We start from the raw sequence: 17985 nt of genomic DNA, 5'->3' as shown, positions 1-17985 counted from the left end.
CTTTTTTTCCCCAAACCTTTGTCTTCAAAATAAGGGTGCATCTTACATTCTGAAAAAATACGGTAGTTGAAATGCAAAGTTGGATTTCATTACATTTTATTCTATTACAGCTACTATGATAGTGCTTAAATTATTATGCTCTAAACTGCTTAATTTAATGGGCTTAGTTTTTATATAAATATAAGCAATAAAAATATTTATTGTAAATAAATAATTGTATATCATTGGTAGAGCTGAGCATGAGGACATCTTTGGTAGGATGCTGAGCTACAGATATACATATAGAAGGCAGAATTTTCACTGTCCAGACCATGAGGGAACAATAATTTGAAAACATTTCTCATAAAGTAGCTGATAAAAAAATCTTACTGAGTTGGCTCCAAAAACAACCATTCTTAATTAACATGTTGGTAACCAACAACTACCATCATGTTAATTAAAGCCTAACTATTGAGTCAATTGTAGAACTCAGAAATAAACTCCAAAACAAGATTCTAACCAAGTAAATGTCAGTCATTTAATGAAACTTACTTTTTAATTGTATTTATCTTAGAAACACTAAATGATCACAAGATTGTTAAACTTGTATCAGCCACTAATTAATGTGACCTTATGAGCTTGCTTTCTCCTCTTATTGAAATCTTTTCTTAAAATGATGAACATTGGTTGTTTTTAAACTAGATTCTGATCAGCCCCATTAGCTGTGTGGCCAGTCTAAAAATTTTATTACTAAACCTGATATGAAGATGTGGCTCATTTTGGCTGTTTCCTTCACAAGTATAGACACATTGTACAGATAAAAAATTAGCCAAGTGGCACAACTGGTCTGTGCCTCATACCAAAAGATTTCACCTTGAAGAATAGTATATAGTGGGACAAGAAAATCTTTGAGCCTTTTGCTAAAAAAAATATACAGATTTTCAATAATTTTTTATGCAAAACAAATAAAATGTAGGCATTAATATAGAACATAAGATTTATTTTATTTTTCAAAATACTTTAACAGGTATGGCCTTTTCCTCCTCTAGCTGCCTACCTCTGAATGGAACATTGCTGGTGTTGCCTTACACTGAATACTTCTCTCTCTCAAAATCTGCATGTAGGAATTGTTAAGCTCATCTGTTCATATTCAGTGTTTGCTTTTTAGACAGTGTTCTGCAAGACTGCTTCAGCGGTATTTATTTACAAAGAAATACAAAAGAGTACAATACAAAGAAAAAAAAGAACAGCACTAATTGTAGTTCCAAACCCACTCAACTGGCAAGCTTCTGCTATCCCTATTCACAGTAACACATTACACAGTCTTAATGAGTGACTGTATGATGGAATTTTTTGTGTGTGGTCCACCAGCCTGTGGTATTCCTAGAATTCTTCCATACTAATTTCTTATAGTGGAGTAGGAGAACATGTACTTCTCCTACCTGCTTATTCTTGTAAGTGTTTCTTACATACTGTATGGGTTGAAATATTCCCTTTGTCTTATGTGATCTACCAACCCCTAGGATATATAGGTGATGAACAGTCTTCACATTCTCCCCACTTTGCAACACTATAGCTTTATGAAGGAAGTTATTTTGACAGAAACTTTTTGAACTACTGCTTGTACTGGGAGAAGAGTATTTCCTTTTTGAGATGGGTGAGGTCATCCACTGGATGATGTACTCATTAGCTCCCCCCCCCCTCCACAATCACACACATACACACACATCTGTGAGATCTCTCTTTCTAACATTATATTTTCAGAAAAGAGCTCATCCTATTAATTTCTTTCTCTGCATTGATCCCCTCCATTCACTATCTTCACATCAGAATCTAGCTATCTTTTCTATGAAAAGATGAGTAACGTGTTCTGAAGATAACACTTGCCTCACCTAAAAATGTATTTCAGATAAATACTCACTCACCCCTTCATAGAACCACTCACCCTTCCTACCCTCTACTCACATGTATCTTCTGCTTTGTCAAGAACAAGTTATTGATATAGACAAAGTGATCAAGAGGAGTAATAGGTAAAGAGGATGTGTCATCCTTCTGTTGGTGGAGGAATATAGTCTAATGCTGCTTGCAGTATAGACAGGTACTGGAGCACATAAAAAAACATTTTGGCTTGGAAATGGGGTGTAAGATATCTGTTCTGTAGTGAGGTAAGTATTTCTCAAAAACACATTTTCAAGTAGGGAAAATGTTAACTTCATATCCATTTAACCTGCTTTTGTTTTAGGAATTGCATTTAAAAGAATGAAATGTGTTCCTGAAATTGAAACTTGAAAAAATTCAACATGATGCAAATTTGATTTCTTTCTTTGGATCATGGTAACTATAGTTACGTAGTTCATTGTGATTGGTCATTGTGCTTATAACAAATTGTCAGTTTTAAAGAAAAGCTGAGCAGTTCTTAGTCATATTGGATGGTTTTTTTTTAGAAATTTAATATATTTTTACTGTACTACACTGTGAATTCAGTGTTTTTAATAAATGTCCTGAAAAGAGTCAGGCTCATATATGCTGGCATAGCTAGACCCATTATGAAGGGAAGTGCATCATTTTGTTACCAACCAAACCAGGTTAGGCCAGTACATATAAAGGTGCAAGTTTTAAAGTTAACCTATTAGTTGTAAGTTTTATAATAAACTGTACATTCTTTTAATATAATGAAAGTTGAAAAAATTGGAATTTACTATTTGAAAACAGCATTTTTTATGTTTTGTGAATGCTAAAGCTTTTGGATGCGAGATGAGATACCTAGACCTACTACACACACCCTTCTACTTTCTTTCATTCTCCAGCAACTTAAAAAAAAAAGATTGAATGAATTTATCAGTACTGGGCAAATGCATTTGATACATATTGGAAGAAATTTAATCTGTTAGAAAACAGCAAAAAATGCATAATAGTTTGATTGGTCTTGAACATTGGATAGTATAACATTGTAATCTTAAATGCTTCTTTGTTTCATTAATGAATTATTACATAGTATATATTACTTGTGTCTGTTTATGTATGTTACTAATTGTAATTTTTTTTTACTAATCTTATTGCTCATTTCTTTTAGTAATAAATTATTGTATAGTATAATATATATTATTTATATATATTACTGTTAAATAAACTTGCTGAAAGGAATCTTTTTTAATACGGTTTCATTTTTTAAGTTTGCAGTTATGACTTTGTTTATTCTCTTCAAAAATAAAATCAAGTTAAACAAGTTGCAATAATGTACATCATATCCTAAATTGATTAATGTTTGTGAAATAATATATGCTTTGGAATTTTTTACAAATGGAATAACAGTGATTTTTTTTTGACATATGGACAACAAGGGACCATTGGGTCTTTAAAGGTGTTCCTTACACACCTGTCCTTCTCCCATTAAATTGTTGTTAAGTGCCTTGCCTCTACTACACTGGCTTCTTGACTGTCCCAAAGTTCTTCTACAGGATGGTTTACTGCATCTCTTGTTTGAGTTTCCAAACCTCCTGCTTCAATGCCATGATTCATTAAAACATAAGGGTGATTTCGATCTTATCAGTGGGATCCTCCTCCAGTGTGAAATGCAGATTTTGGCATCTGTGACTAACTTATGGGGTCAGGTCATTTGGGGTCTTGTCTCAGAAGGTTCAGGTCAGTATGGGAGACATTCACCACAGATCAGTGGGTCATTCAAGCTCTCAGAAGCAGATTGGTCAGTCAGTTCACATCTCCTCCTCTGTTGCTCATACTGGTTGGCTTTCCACTCCCAAGGACCTTTTTACTTCCAACTATCAAGCACAAGTTATCCAGGATAATCTGCACAAAGTGACCATAGAGTGTGTCACCTCCTCTTGAGGTTATTTACTCTCAACTGTTAGTCGTACCGAAAGGACAGACAGTTGGTGACTGGTCATCAACTTTTGTCGTCTCCATCACTTCCTTAGTTTACAGTGGAGTAGTTTCTTTCCCTTTGGTGCCTACCTTCATATCTCAGTTACTGAGTCTTCAAGGCATTCTCTCTGTTTCATGCACAATTACCAGGTTTTTCAGTTTCATTCACTGCCATTTGGCCTTGCATCTGCTCCATACCTTTTTTGCTGGATAGTCAGAGTTTTTCTTTATCATCTTCACTCCCCTGGCATTCACAGTCACCATTCCATGAATGACTGACTTCTTCTTGCCCCTTCCCACCATTCCACAGTAGTGTCATACATTTCAAAGTAAGGGGGCAGTCACTGCAGATCTTTGTTTCAGAACAATGGGATCTTCTTCTTTGGGCATACAAACACCAAATTATTCTCCTTGCTTGTCATGTTCCAGGGATAATGAATCTAGTGACTGACCAGTTACCTCATCCCAACAGGGCTCTTCCTACAGAATAGATGCTTCATCCTCAAGTTTTGTGTTGGATCTGCTCTTGTCTAGGGTCATCACAGATCAATGCTTTTGCCACACACTGGACTGCCCAGCTCCTGTTCTTCTGGTCCCCAGTACCTCACCCTCTGCTTTGGGAGTAGATGCTCTCAGCCAGGATTGGACAGGTCTTCATCTTTCTGCATTCCCTCCAATTCGTGTACTCTCCAAGGTTCTGGTACTGATTTCCTCCAGGTCATGTCAAGTTCTTCTGGTGGCACCACATTGGCTGTGTCAACCCTGGTTTCCACTCTTCCAGTATCTTCAGGAGTGTCAGCCTCTTCCCCTTCCTCCCTGGCCATCTCTCTCACATCAACCTTGGTTGGACATTTTTCATTCAGCAGTCACTTTGTGCTTGGCTTTTATGTGGCCATTGTATGACACCAGGGATTGACGTCTTGAGTGGCATCCTTATTAACATCTTTCAATCGACATCATTCTTTGGAAGTTTATCAAATGAAGTGGTTTACTTATCATCAATGATCTCTCAGACATGGGTTTAACCCTTCATGTCCCACTGCATCACGTGTCTCTCAATTTTTGACATGGTTGTTTGACAAAGATTTGGTGACTTTGTCTGTTGCCTTGTATAATGCTGCCTTATCAGATACTTTTTGTTTTTGTAAGAGAAGTTTAGTTTTGAGTCCTCTGTTTTGTCATTACTTTTTTGAAATCATTTCCGGTTATCTATCCTTGTCACCCTTTCCAGGTTCCTAATTGGAATATCACAGTGGTTCTACATGCATTAACATGTCTACCTTTTGAAACTTTGGGGTCATGTTCCCTATATTGCCTTTCACTTACAACATATTTTCTTCTGTTATTGGCTAAATGGCATCAGTGTTCAGATGTATTTGCACTTCATGTTCACACTGTACCATTCCAATTATGTTCTGTGGTATCCATACAGGTCCTTTCTACCTAAAAATGTAACAGCTAGGGAGGGAGGTAAGGCTTTCTCTCCTTTTCATCTTCCCTCCATTTCCAACTTAAGACCATTCAGATCTGGATAATTTTTCTATACCCTGTTCTGTCACCAGTTATTTATCCAATGAGATCTTTTGGTATCACTTGACTTATCCTCTGTCACTTTGACAAGTTGGATTCATCAGTTGGTTTAGATAGCTTACTCTGGTCTTTCATTGAAGGAGTGGAGACTTCTTAGGGTATCATCTCATCAAGTTTGATGTATATCAATGTCCCTCACAGCTCGTTTGTGTTTCCCACTGGAGAGAATTGTATGGGCTGGAATATGGACCACACCTAACATCTTTATATCTCAATACTTACAGGATTTAGCAGTCTCCTCCTCAGATGGGTTTTGGCCACCCCATGGCTATTCTACACTCCCCGGCCCAATTGTTACAGAGATGAGTAACTTCGTTCCTTTTCAGGGACCTTCTCATCATTCTCATTTAGATCTCACTTAGTGGCGAGTATTGCCTGGTCAGATATACTTTTGCAAATCTGCATTAGCTACTAATAGATTAATAACTAATTCCTGGTAGCAGCAAGCTCTGTTGAGATGGAGTGTTCCATAAGACTGCCTTAATGCTTTCTGGGTGGTGAACAATTATTCCATATCAAATATAACATACAATACTGGACTGCCACTCATGGACTATCATGAATAAAGCATAAAGAGATGTTGCCCATCCCTGCTAATCTCTGAATTGAACAAAGTGGGGTTGGGTTGCTTTTCAAAATCAGGAATATGGATCACCAAATGCACTGTTTCTGGAGCATTGTTCCTCAGGACTCTACAACACAACTCTACCCTCTCTTCTAGTAGAGCAAGGGAGTCCTTACCACTCTTAGTTTCCAGTCTTTGGAGTGATGTTTGTACTCCTTATTCCACTCAAGGAGAAGAGGGCAAAGCTGGATACCCTTCCACCTTAACCCTGGATGGTTTTCCCAGATGGTGGGTGAGGAGGCGGTCCAACCTACATGGGAGCCTCCTCATAATTCCAGTTCAGAGAAGACACTTTGCTATCCGGTTATGTGAGCATGGCCCTTCTTTTTAGTCATTTTCTTACTTTCCATAATAACAGAAGAGGGTCCTTGACTTGTAATTCTGCACACATAGAATCACATCCATAAGCCATTGGCTAAATTTCGGTTGTTCCACATCCTCCTCATAATTCCAGGGGCAGGAGGTGTTACCTTGTCTCCCAGGTTGAGTAGCTAGGATTCAGCTAGGTTCATAATCTAAGGCTGGATGATCTCTGTATCTTCAGATTGAGTGAGGTGTGAATTGGCTCCATAATTCTGAGTTCAGTTTGTTGCATTCTGAGCTTCTTCAGGTTGGGGGAAGACTTGTCCAGTTGGATGTTGCTTGCCTTCCCTTCATAATTCCGGTGGCTCACATGTGACATTCTGTAACTTTCAGGTTGGGTGCTGGGGCCCATAATTTCGAGTTCAGTTTGTTGCATTTTGTGCTTACAGTGAGGGTTTGTCCACTTAAATGTTGCTTGCCTTCTCTTTGTAGTTCCTGTGGCTCTACATGCAACATCCTGTAACTTTCAGGTTGGGTTCTCTTCATGTCATCTTCCTATTATACAGTTATATCATATTATAGTCCTCATGCCCTAGCCACTACATCTTGGATCTAGTTTTGTGTCCTCAGCTTTATAATTCTAATGACAAGATGTGAAACCTTGTATATGTGGTTGGGTCCTAGACGAATCTCATGATAATGAACAGTGTTGCCTCAGTTGCCCTTGACCACTCACGTTTAGATTTCACTTTATCTGGGAGCGAAGAGCATACCTGTTCCAGAAGTAGTGTGGACCCCCACTAGTGTGCTTTATTATATCTCAACTTTGCAAACCTGTTTTTCTATGCAGATGCTTTCTGTGTGGATCTAGCTCTCACTGGCCCATCCACCTAGTCAGTGTGGATTCTAGCTAAAGCTTGAGAGAAGGTAAGTGTGTTTCAGAAGTTTACATTTTCCTGTACCAAAAATATATTTCTAATAATACTTACCTCTTCTCACACCTTTTCAACCTTTCCTCCCCATGATAGCTGGAGTTTGGGTCTGATAATCTTGCCTGCCTCAAAAAGTGAATAAGAAAGAATAACGAGGAGCTTATATATGGATCAGGTATAAAGGGCACATTGATGTAGGTGGAGGGAGTCACAAGATTAAAATCACTAGGGGTGACATAGTGGGATAAAAAGACTGGAGCAAGTGAGATAGAATTTATATCAATGCTTAGATGGAAAAAGAAGAGAAACTATTGTGGGGGTAAAGCTAAAGTGTGAGTAGAGGTAAGTATTATCAGAAATACATTGTCAGTATTGGAAAATGTAGACTTCCACTTTTTTTGTTATAATTGTTATCTAGTAGACAAAACATATATCAACCCATCATATAATCTGTTTTGCATGTTTGTAGAAGTAAAATGTATGTGTATGTACTATAATCGTTTTTCATAAATATATAATGATAATTTTTAACCAGAAAGGTCTACCATAGAAAGCACTATGAGGACATCATCTGTTGATTCTGAGTTAGATGAAGCATCTTTAAAAACTCCATCACGTCCTTTAGAAATAATGAAAGAGTACAAGTCTTTTGTGAAACAAGAAGCTGAAAAAATAAAAGCAGGAACTGTGTATACCACTGCACACCTCAAAACACTATCTCATAATGGATTTCATAAAGAACAAGTTGGAAAACCATTATCTGGAGGAGCTAAAAGGAAGTATTCAGCATCACCTGCAGACACTGAAAGTAAAGGTAAATTTTTATACTTTTATTTCATCTAAGTGAGGTTTTAGTATAGAATCTTGTATAATTTTGACTCATTTTGACTTGTTTTCAATGTTAAGGTTCATGCATAATTTTTTTTCTTAGTTCTCTGCTTACTGAAAATTTCCTCATTTGCAGAAAATTAGCTGTTATTAGCAAAATAAGACAATAATAAGACAAGAAGAGTTGTTTTTACTTTCCATTTTATTTCTTTGCTTTTGAGTGTATTGTTTGCTAAATAACAGTACATAAGATCAAATATTTTTTTTTTAATGATTATGATAACAGTATGAAATGAGAAAGTAGAATAAACTCTTTTTGTGGCTTCATGAAAACATACCATTATCATTTACTGTGAAGTATAAAAGTAATAACAAATGCATTTACCTATCAATACAATATCATATTTAATGAAAAACAACTTAAAATGTGTAAAATTACCTAATCAGTATGTCAGCTCAAGAAACTTTTTTCCAATACGATATCTCACCTCATCTCACAAATAGTTTTTCTCGACTTATACTGCCCTCTATATGAGCAAGTTTTTGCTTGGTACTAGCCTTGATACTCTCACCTGTATTCACGTGAGACATCTGCATGCTATCATGCAAGTGATCATGCAGCAACCCTCCACTAATAGGAGTGAGACACAACTCCTATTCTCACTAGCGCCCTCTCTTTCATGCATTCCATAACCACTTCTTACTGATAGGATGTTTTTGCTCATGCTTTCTTACTTGTTTCCTTTTTTGAATTTGTGTTGATTAATTGCATTTTTGTTTACTAGTTCATTAATTTTACTTACTCATGTTTCAAGTGTTATTCCAAACACACACATTTTTTTCAAATCTTTTCTTTTCGATTTTTGAGTTGCATTTGGAGCTCCAAATGGCATCAGGTATGGTTGCATTCCTCCCTTTCCTCATCATCGTCCCATTTGTCTCAACTCCCTCCTGTGTCTCACTCTCCTCCTTCCTCTCCTTTTGGATTCCAACCTCTCATATTCCTGTGGTTCACTACCAATACTAGTGGCACCTTTCTGGGGCAACCGACAGTCTCAGAGGCTTTGTAGTAGCTTCAGATCGTGTGAGGGCTGGGCTCCTCTGCTTTGCTTGCATCTAGTGGGCCTTTGCTATGTACCTTTGGGTTTTGTAGTTTGTCTTAGAGAGTCTGGTCTTCTGTTTCAATTCTCCTCCTCTGTTATCCCACCATCACATTTACCTACCTCCTACTCTGGACCCAATTTACTGCCAGCATCTTTTAGTGGTGGTGCTGGACCTGCTTCATAAAGGTAGCATCAACTGGGGGATTCCTCTCATCTGGGTTTTTATTCTGATCTGTTTGTTGTCCCCAAGGTGTCTGGGGACTAGTGCCCTGTCATAGAGCTATTGGCTCTGAACTGCTTCTTGGTCCTACCTCATTTAGTCATGGAGTCATACTTGTCCCTTAGATGGGATTAGTTGATTAGTTTCATGAAAATCAAGTTAATCGTAATTTCAATTAATTGATTGTTGGAATAATCGAAAACAGTAGCAATCGAAACAACTAATATCAATAAATTGATTACTTTATGTGACTCTAAACAATGTAATTGCTGCTCATAGGTAATCAGTTATATTGATTAAGTCTCCCAGCTCTAAACTCAACTATAGTATTTGTTTACAGTTGTTTTATTCTTTAGTATCACATAACTGTAATTGACTTATGTTCCTAACTTGTACCTGCTGACTGTCAAAAATATTTAGTAGTTTGACCAGTGAAGAATAAATAATACGCTTTGTGCTATTGAATTCTTGTTCAGGAAGGAAGATCAAAATTTGATTCAGAGATTAAAGCAAAGCTTAGGTCTTCTTGCAGAAATTTATAAATATTATTTCACTAAAGATTTAGCAGTCAAGATTTATATGTGCACATTATTGTGACTTAAGTGCATGACTGAGCTCCTTTGGTTGGACTTTTCTATCACTGATAATGGTTTATACAGAGTTGTTCAATTCTTAACTAACTATTAGTAAATGACATTACAGCAGTAAATTCCTTAACACATAGTATTTGACTGAAGTTGTATGTATATTTTCAAGTTCAGTTGGATGCCGTTCTACAATGAATGTTGCAATGCTACTTTCAGTCTGATTTGGATCTGAAATCATAGTTATGAAAAAAGGTTTTGTTTCCTTCAGAATGTTTATAATATTGCTGTGATTATTATTAAAATTTAATTATTGTAATTTATGCAACTTGGACAGATCAGGAAGTAAAAGGGGCAGGATGACATCTTTTCTGTATATAAGTAAACGATACAAGTTGTGTGCTTGTTGATCTGGTGCACCATGGAATTTTACTAAGCAAGTTTCTTGTTGGGGTGAAAATTTTGTTCTTGAAATTTTACCTTATGATCACAAATTTCTCATAATTTTAATGAATTTATTCTCTTTTAAAGTTGGGTTGAGCATAGCATAATGGTTAGTGTGCCCAAACTGTGAATCCATGGTACATGGTCTGTTGTCATAAAAGTACACTGTGTACTTTGAGGGCATGAGTGTACTGTTAAGCATAATAGTCAAATCCCATTATTTGATCAGAGAAGACTAGCCCAGGAATTAAGGGTGGGTGCTGTTAACTGGCTGCCTTCCCTGAAATCCTAAGTGGTATGATTATTTTAATTTGATTGTTTAACTTTTTCTAACATAAATCCAGAAACATGACACATTGTGGGTAATAGTATAAATGTCTTTATAAAGCATGCTTGTCTACTGTATGCATCAATCTAAGACAGTATGTTACCTGTTGGATTTTATAGATGAAGTATTTATAATTTTTTATTTACTACATCTGTGCTTAATTATTTTATTCAAGGACATTTTCAGTAAAAAAAATCAATTACTTCCTAAATGGACAATGCTGTATTAGAAATTAAACTTTAATGCTTTTTTTAATTAAAATCTTATTACAATAAATGAGTTTTTAATCATATATTCCTTAATAAAATTGATCTTCATGTTTGTACTTGATAACTTTTAGTACACTAGAACTGTGGCTAGTAAGAAAAATAAAATATAAATATAAAGTCTCTCTTTGAATGTTTTCTCCAGCAACACCAAGAAGAGAAGAAAATGATGAACCTCCAAAGCTTGAAACTCTCGAAAATGAATCGTATAAAAAACCTTTTCAGCATGGTGAGTTATGATGTGACAGCTTAAACTAAGTTGTATTCAGGATTTTTTTTAGGAATAAGAATAAAACAATTTAAAATGAGCAATTTTTATTTTTTGTTGTTGCAATGATTTGAAAAATTCATGATTTAAGACTTTACTCAGACTTTTATAGATACCTTTTATAATAACTAAAGCTGAAACAAACTGTAACTTTTCAAATATTCATTACTTATTTGAATTGTATTTGAATATTTGACAATAAAGATACAGGTATTGCCATAAACAATTCCACCATTATGCACCCTGTACAATATAAACATCCTTATATTTGTTGTACCATGTTTACTGTAAGTTGGAAGTATTTACTTGGAGTATTAATATTAGTAATAAAATTTACAGGCTGTAAACAATAGAGTAATCGAATATACTAAATATTCATTATTGTCTTTATCCTCAAAATTACCTGCATTCAGGATTACATAGCTAGTGCTGAAAATGATCGTGACATGCATACATCAGAGCATTCTACATTCAACTTGGCTATGTTATTTTTGGCCTTAATTAATAATTTCTTTCCAGTTGGCAATTTTATTAATTTTTGATGCTGTTACAGACATTAACCACCAGTGGGTCCACATTTGTATTTATTTCTATTTGGCATTGTTAGGTTCTTCACTCATAGATTTGAAAAGTTCTAGTATTTATTCTGTCATGCAAGTATGTCATGTGAACTGAGTATTTTTATCTAAAATGTTTTTCATCAAAGTACAACCTCTCAAGAGCTCATTATGCTTCACACACACTCACTATATTGGGGAGAGTGTAATGAATCTAAGAGGAAATTATCTATTGCAATTATTGTACAGAGCATCATGATTATAACATTCAGAATTATAAACATTATGTGCTGTATTGAATAATGATTTTGAGTTGATTTTGTTTATTAAAATGCCATTTAATGTTATGATGATTGATAGACATGACAATATGTATTCAGAGGTTGTAATTGGTTTAACTTGTTTGTGTTTTGCATTCGATAATAAAAGTGTCATTGGAGCTGTTTACAACACAGGAATAGTACTTAAAAATATGATGTGTTAGAAAATACCAAGCATTTGGTTACAATATTCTTGAAGAAGTATACTCATTTAGATATTCTGATATTTGTTTCAGCTACAATGATAAAACATACAGTCAAACTGAAAGTAACAGGTTCTTTTTTTATTTGAATTATAGTTTTTTATCCTGGTTTTAATTCACTTATTATAAGGATTTTCAGTTCTTTGTATATTATCTTTCTCAGGATGGAAAAGAGAAATAGTTTTTCGAGCAGTTGTAGAAGGCAAACTTCAAAACAAGAAGGGGAGAATGGCTGATATTTATTACTCCAGTCCAACTGGACAGAAACTGGTAATTCATTTTTGATTAAGTTAAGATAAACATTCTTTCTAAAGTTTTTAAATACTGGAAGTTGAGTTGTAGTTTACAAATCATTTATTGAGCACATTTGATATTATAGTTTCAATTTTTAGAAAACTTTGAGTTTATGTCACATTATTTTTTAAGACACTTTTATTTTTTATCTTTTATCAGTTTTTTCTCTAAAAGCTGCACATTTTTGTTTGTTGGTCAAGGTGGAGAAATCTAAGTCTGTACTGACCCCAAATCAATATCTGGTTCATCTTGGGGTCTTTTTTCAACTCATACCTCAGTCTGGCTCCAACCATCTCCAGTTCATCTTCAGTACATGGAGCTAGCAGCTCAAAAGGCACAATCCTCTCCTACGCTACCCATGCGAGAGGTTATATCACTTTTGGAGACTTGGGCATTCATGGAAACCCTAACTCCTCTGTGTCAGGCTTACATGAGATCTCTTCATTGCGTTGTACACAATCAATGGGTCCTTGCCAGAGATCTCCTGGATTCTAGTATTTCCCTTCCTTCCTCCCTGCAAACAGACTTTACCTAAACAGAGACAACACCATGACTGGAGTTCCTCTTCCACTTTCCAGACCTGATTTACATCTTTTTACAGATACATCTCTGTCAGGTTGGGGGGCATATTTGGATGCTCGGGAAATATCTGGTTGGTGGTAAGTTTCATATCATTCTCCTGGAACTGTTGGAGGTTTGTTGGGCTCTGGATTATTTTCTTCCTCTTCTCCAGGACAAGACAGTCATGATCCATTCTGACAATTCAACTGTGGTCTCTTACACCACCTGGCAGAGGGCACTCATTCTCAGTCCCTATGTTTTCAAACATTGGACCTTCTGAATTGGGCACACAGCCAGTGGATTCACCTGAAAGCTTGCCATATTCCAAGTGCATTCAATCAGGTTGCAGTTTGGTTATCTCATCCCGATAGGATTATCTCCATGGGGTGGTCCCTCAATCCACAGGTCTTCCAGTGGTTCTGCTTTCAGTTGGATGCTTTTGTCAACCATCAGAATACAAAACTCTCTTTTTTGGTCTCCTGTTCCACATCTTTCAATTTCAGCAATGGTTGCATTCTGCCAAGAATGGAAGAACCTGTATATATATATATATATATTTGTTTATCCTTCCATCTGTCTTCTTCCCCATGTACTGTCCATCATTCAATCCACGCCTTGTCTTGTACTTCTGATAGCACTGTTATGGCAGGTTCAAACTTGGTTTGCACTACCTTAGCCCTTCCAGTTAACACCACTTTTATTTCCTCCTCTCTCCTCATTTCTTCTTTGTCAACCTCATGCCAGTTTCACCCATTCTACACTCTGGCTTTACACGTGGCTTTTGTCTGGTCCCTTGCCAGACAGACTGATCTTTCCACTTAGGTAGCATCCCTTATTTCCTGTTTTGTCCATCCTTCCTCTTTATCTGTGTATCAGGTAAATGCAGTGTTTTTGGTCGGTATATCATGGCCTCATTCCTTCTTGCCCTTCTCTCCCTCATATTTCAGACTTCATTTCTTGGTTGTTTTAGAAGGGTCTCTCTGTGTCAACTATTGCAGACTGTTGGGCTGCTTTATTCTCTATTTTCCATTTTTCTGAGTTCTGACATGTTTTTTCCTCTTTGGTAATATCCCTTTTGTACCGATCATTCCAGATCCTTCGTTCTTACCAACTCTTTCAACTTTGGGAATGGAATCTTAATTTTGTCCTTAATTTTCTGTCCCTTCCCCCTTTTGAACCTTTGAAATATGTTCGTCTTGGACTGTACATTTGTGGACTAGCAAGAGTAATGCATGAGAGGATTGCTCCCCATCCTTTCCGATCCTTAGATCGACAAAATCGGGATCAGTCTGCTTTTCAAAATAGGGCTTGCGGTTACTCAGTGCACTGTTTTCCAGTGCTGCGTTCCTTCGAACTCCCAAATGTATCCCGCCCTAGTGAAGTACAGTAGTCCTTACCGCTGCTGAGTGCTGCTGAGATGTAGAGGATGAAAAACCCTCCTCCTACTGTGGCACAGATTTTTTTCCCATTGCAGTTTGGTTGTGGACTAAAAATGATCCACCAATAAGGGCAGTTCACCTGTTTGGTTGGGATCTCTCATCCTACCACTGCCTGCATGTTGATTCCTGGGTGGTCTGGTTTTTGGATTAGAGTTGGACTAACCAACATAAATCCTAACATTTGAGGTGAATGGTAGAGGCCTTCTTCCTATTATGGGACAGATGAACCATTTCTGGTACCACTGGTTTTGGATGGAGTTGATCTCTCATATTGGTTGAGGATCTCTGTCTTTCCAGAGCCTGAATGATTCATTTCTGGTCCCAACAGTTCTGAAGATTGAGTTGATCTCTGGATTACAGTCTGGTGTGCCATCATCATTTTACATTAGGGGTGTGTCTAGATTCGATTGGTTCAGGATCTCATCTGTCTGGGGACTGGAAATGTCATTCCTGATACTAATGGTTTGAGAATAGAGTTGATCCCTATATTGGTTGAGGACCTCTTCATTCCAGGTACTAGACATATCATTCCCAGTCTCAACAGTTTGAGGATTGAGTTGATCTCCCAATAGGTTGAGGACCTCCTCCTTCTGGGGACTGGATGTATCAATCCCTGTTTCAATGGTTTGAGGATGGAGTTGATCTCCCGATTATGGTCTGACATGTCCTAGTCACTCTACACTATGGGCAAGTCCAACCTCAGTTGGTCAAGGACCTCTTCCTTTTGGAGACTGGATATACCATTCTCAGTTTTGACAGTTTGAGGATGGAGCTGTTTACATGGCTTCTTCCATACTTTCCTGTCCACTCTATTTCTAGGACATCTTCTACTATTTATTGTATGTGCCTCTTTTCTGCTCATTTAGTGAAACAGTTTTTCATAAAGGGCAGAGAATATACCTGGTTCAGATGAGGTGGTGTCTGTCACAAGTGATTTCTCTTCAGAGAGTTGTCACACTCCATGGGCTGTCTTTAGATACATTATGAAGGGGGCTTCATCTAGGTAAGGTTACACCAGATCAATATGGAATTCTAGCTCTTATGTGAGAAGAGGTAAGGTATTGTATTGGAAGGTATAAATTTTATTACACAGAAAATGTATTTCTGATAGATACTTATCTCTTCTCACACTTCCCACCCTTTCTACCTACTTCCGGTGTTTTTGTTCTTGGTGCCTAATCTCAAAGTGAGGTTAGACTATAATTCAGGGAGAGCTGCACGAGGAGAGTGTGTACCACTCCTGTTGGTGGAGGGTTGTCGCATGATTATTTACATGCTACAGTGCAACTGAACCATTAAACATGTGGGTAGATGGGAGTATCAAGGCTAGTGGCGAGGGAAAATTTTGAGGATATAGATGGCAGTAATAATCAAGAAAACTTGATAAGGTAAGTATGTATTGGAAATACATTTTCTGTGGAGGAAAATTGTAACTTGTAGTCATCTTTTATAAACTTACAAAGGTATAAAACTTTTAATAGTTGAAATAAGAATCATAGAAAATATGTGAAATTATTTTCAGTCAAAAATGTGGCTTAGTAGTAGTATAACTGAAACCAGTTCTTTCCTTTTTCTTGAAATAAACATGGAAAAATTCAAACAAAAAATAAAATGACAAATTGAATATAAGAAATATTTCTGTAACATTTGTGGTTTTTCAGAGTATAAGTTATTATAAAATAAGTTTGTTTAAATCTCTCATGAATTTTACTTTCACTGACACATTCTATGATATTGATGAAATGTTTGTTGAAATATCCACAAAAGTTTTGAGATCTGGCTGATTTCAATTATATATTTCATCATGTGTTATAATTCTGATATATTAGTTTGTAAATGTTTTTAAGTACAGCATATTTTAATTGAATATTTTATCTCTGATCTATTGAAAACTCATCCTGTTTTTGTACACAGATATGTTTCTTAATGCAGCCTTCAATTTCCACAATTTTTTTTCTCTCTCTCTCTCTCAACAATTGATTTTACCATCAAGGGATATGAAATATTTCCCTATAGAAAAGTTACTAAAATAGTGTGGGCATTTTAATGTTCTCAAGTGTCACTTTCATTCGTAGATAAAAATTTATGATTTTTGTTTGGCTTTAGATTAGTCAGTTGCAATCTTCAACAATACTTAGGGCACTTGACTTGCAAGCTGTGGATTTCAGAATCAAAATATGTTTTTGAATATGCTCTCCCTTTTAGCCTTTGTGGCATTATAATATGATGGTCAATCCAACTATTCATTGGTAAAGAGTAGTCCAAAAGTTGTTAGTGGTAGGTGTTGATTAGCTGCCTTCCTTCTAATCTGTCAGTTCAAAAGTAGAGACAGCTAGAACAGGCAGCCCTAATGTAACTTGGAATGAATATTTTAAGTAAACCAAATAAAAGAAAATAAATTAATGAAATCAATATTCAGTTTACACTAATTGTATTTTAAGTAAATAGAAAAGTATGTATGACATTTTAATAACTCAATTTGAAGTTTTCATCACCTGTTAATACAGCACAGTTGCTGTGCATTTTTTGTATCCTAGGTAGTAACAGTCTATAAAAATGTCAAATCCAGCATAATCTACTCAGTCTGTAAATCCTTTGATGAATGTATTTATAGATAGTGGCAAATCAGCGAGCGCTTTTTTTCAGAGTTTCTCAACTGGCTTTACATTTTACATATCTTTTGGAGTACATGATTCTTTTTATCATAACTTCTTTTACTTACAGTCATGTTACTTTGCATTTAGTGCAAGGAGAGAGAGGGTGATTAAAAATCCTTTTGTGTCAGTATATATTTTACTAGTGAACTTCTAAATTTCTGAAAAAGCTTCAGCTGCTCTTGGGCAGAAAAGAAATCTTATATCAAGACATGTTACTTCTTCAGTGAAGCTTCCTTGGGTGTAAAAGAGAGAGAGAAAATAGAATCTATGTTGACTTTAAACAGAAGCTGTGTGTTCAATGAATGTAAAAGACAGCTTGTATGTATATTTATGTTTGTTTTGTGTATTGTTATTAGTACCTTTTCTTTAATTTTCCATTTGTTTCCACCTTGGTCTACACACAATATCTGTTTTCATAATTTATTTTCTGGTTAAGTTTTTATGTGCTCATTTAAGGTGATGGTCCTTTTAAGTGTTATTAAATCTTGTGCTTAGATTTCTACTAGTTTCTATATATATATATATATATATATATATATATTATTTCTACAGTTGTATTGGTAGATACTATTCTATCTTTAGTTAGTTTTCTATTACTGTTA

General features: G+C 35.9%; 1 protein-coding gene across 3 annotated transcripts in view; it reads left to right on the top strand.

Moving 5' to 3' along the window:
- The window catches only part of LOC106457245, a 79808-nt gene that overhangs the window by 22257 nt on the left and 39566 nt on the right, over positions 1-17985 (top strand). For all 3 annotated transcript variants that reach the window (XM_022383080.1, XM_022383082.1, XM_022383081.1), the window contains exons 3-5: positions 7847-8125; positions 11230-11313; positions 12596-12702. In XM_022383080.1, coding sequence (XP_022238788.1) covers positions 7847-8125; positions 11230-11313; positions 12596-12702 — 470 coding nt within the window. The remainder of the gene's footprint in view (positions 1-7846; positions 8126-11229; positions 11314-12595; positions 12703-17985) is intronic.

The sequence above is a fragment of the Limulus polyphemus genome, unplaced genomic scaffold, assembly GCF_000517525.1.
Source record: "Limulus polyphemus unplaced genomic scaffold, Limulus_polyphemus-2.1.2 Scaffold307, whole genome shotgun sequence".
In the NCBI taxonomy this organism is placed as follows: Eukaryota; Metazoa; Arthropoda; class Merostomata; order Xiphosura; family Limulidae; genus Limulus; species Limulus polyphemus.
Note: the sequence above shows the minus strand (reverse complement) of the source record. Positions and strands in the feature narration are given on the sequence as shown.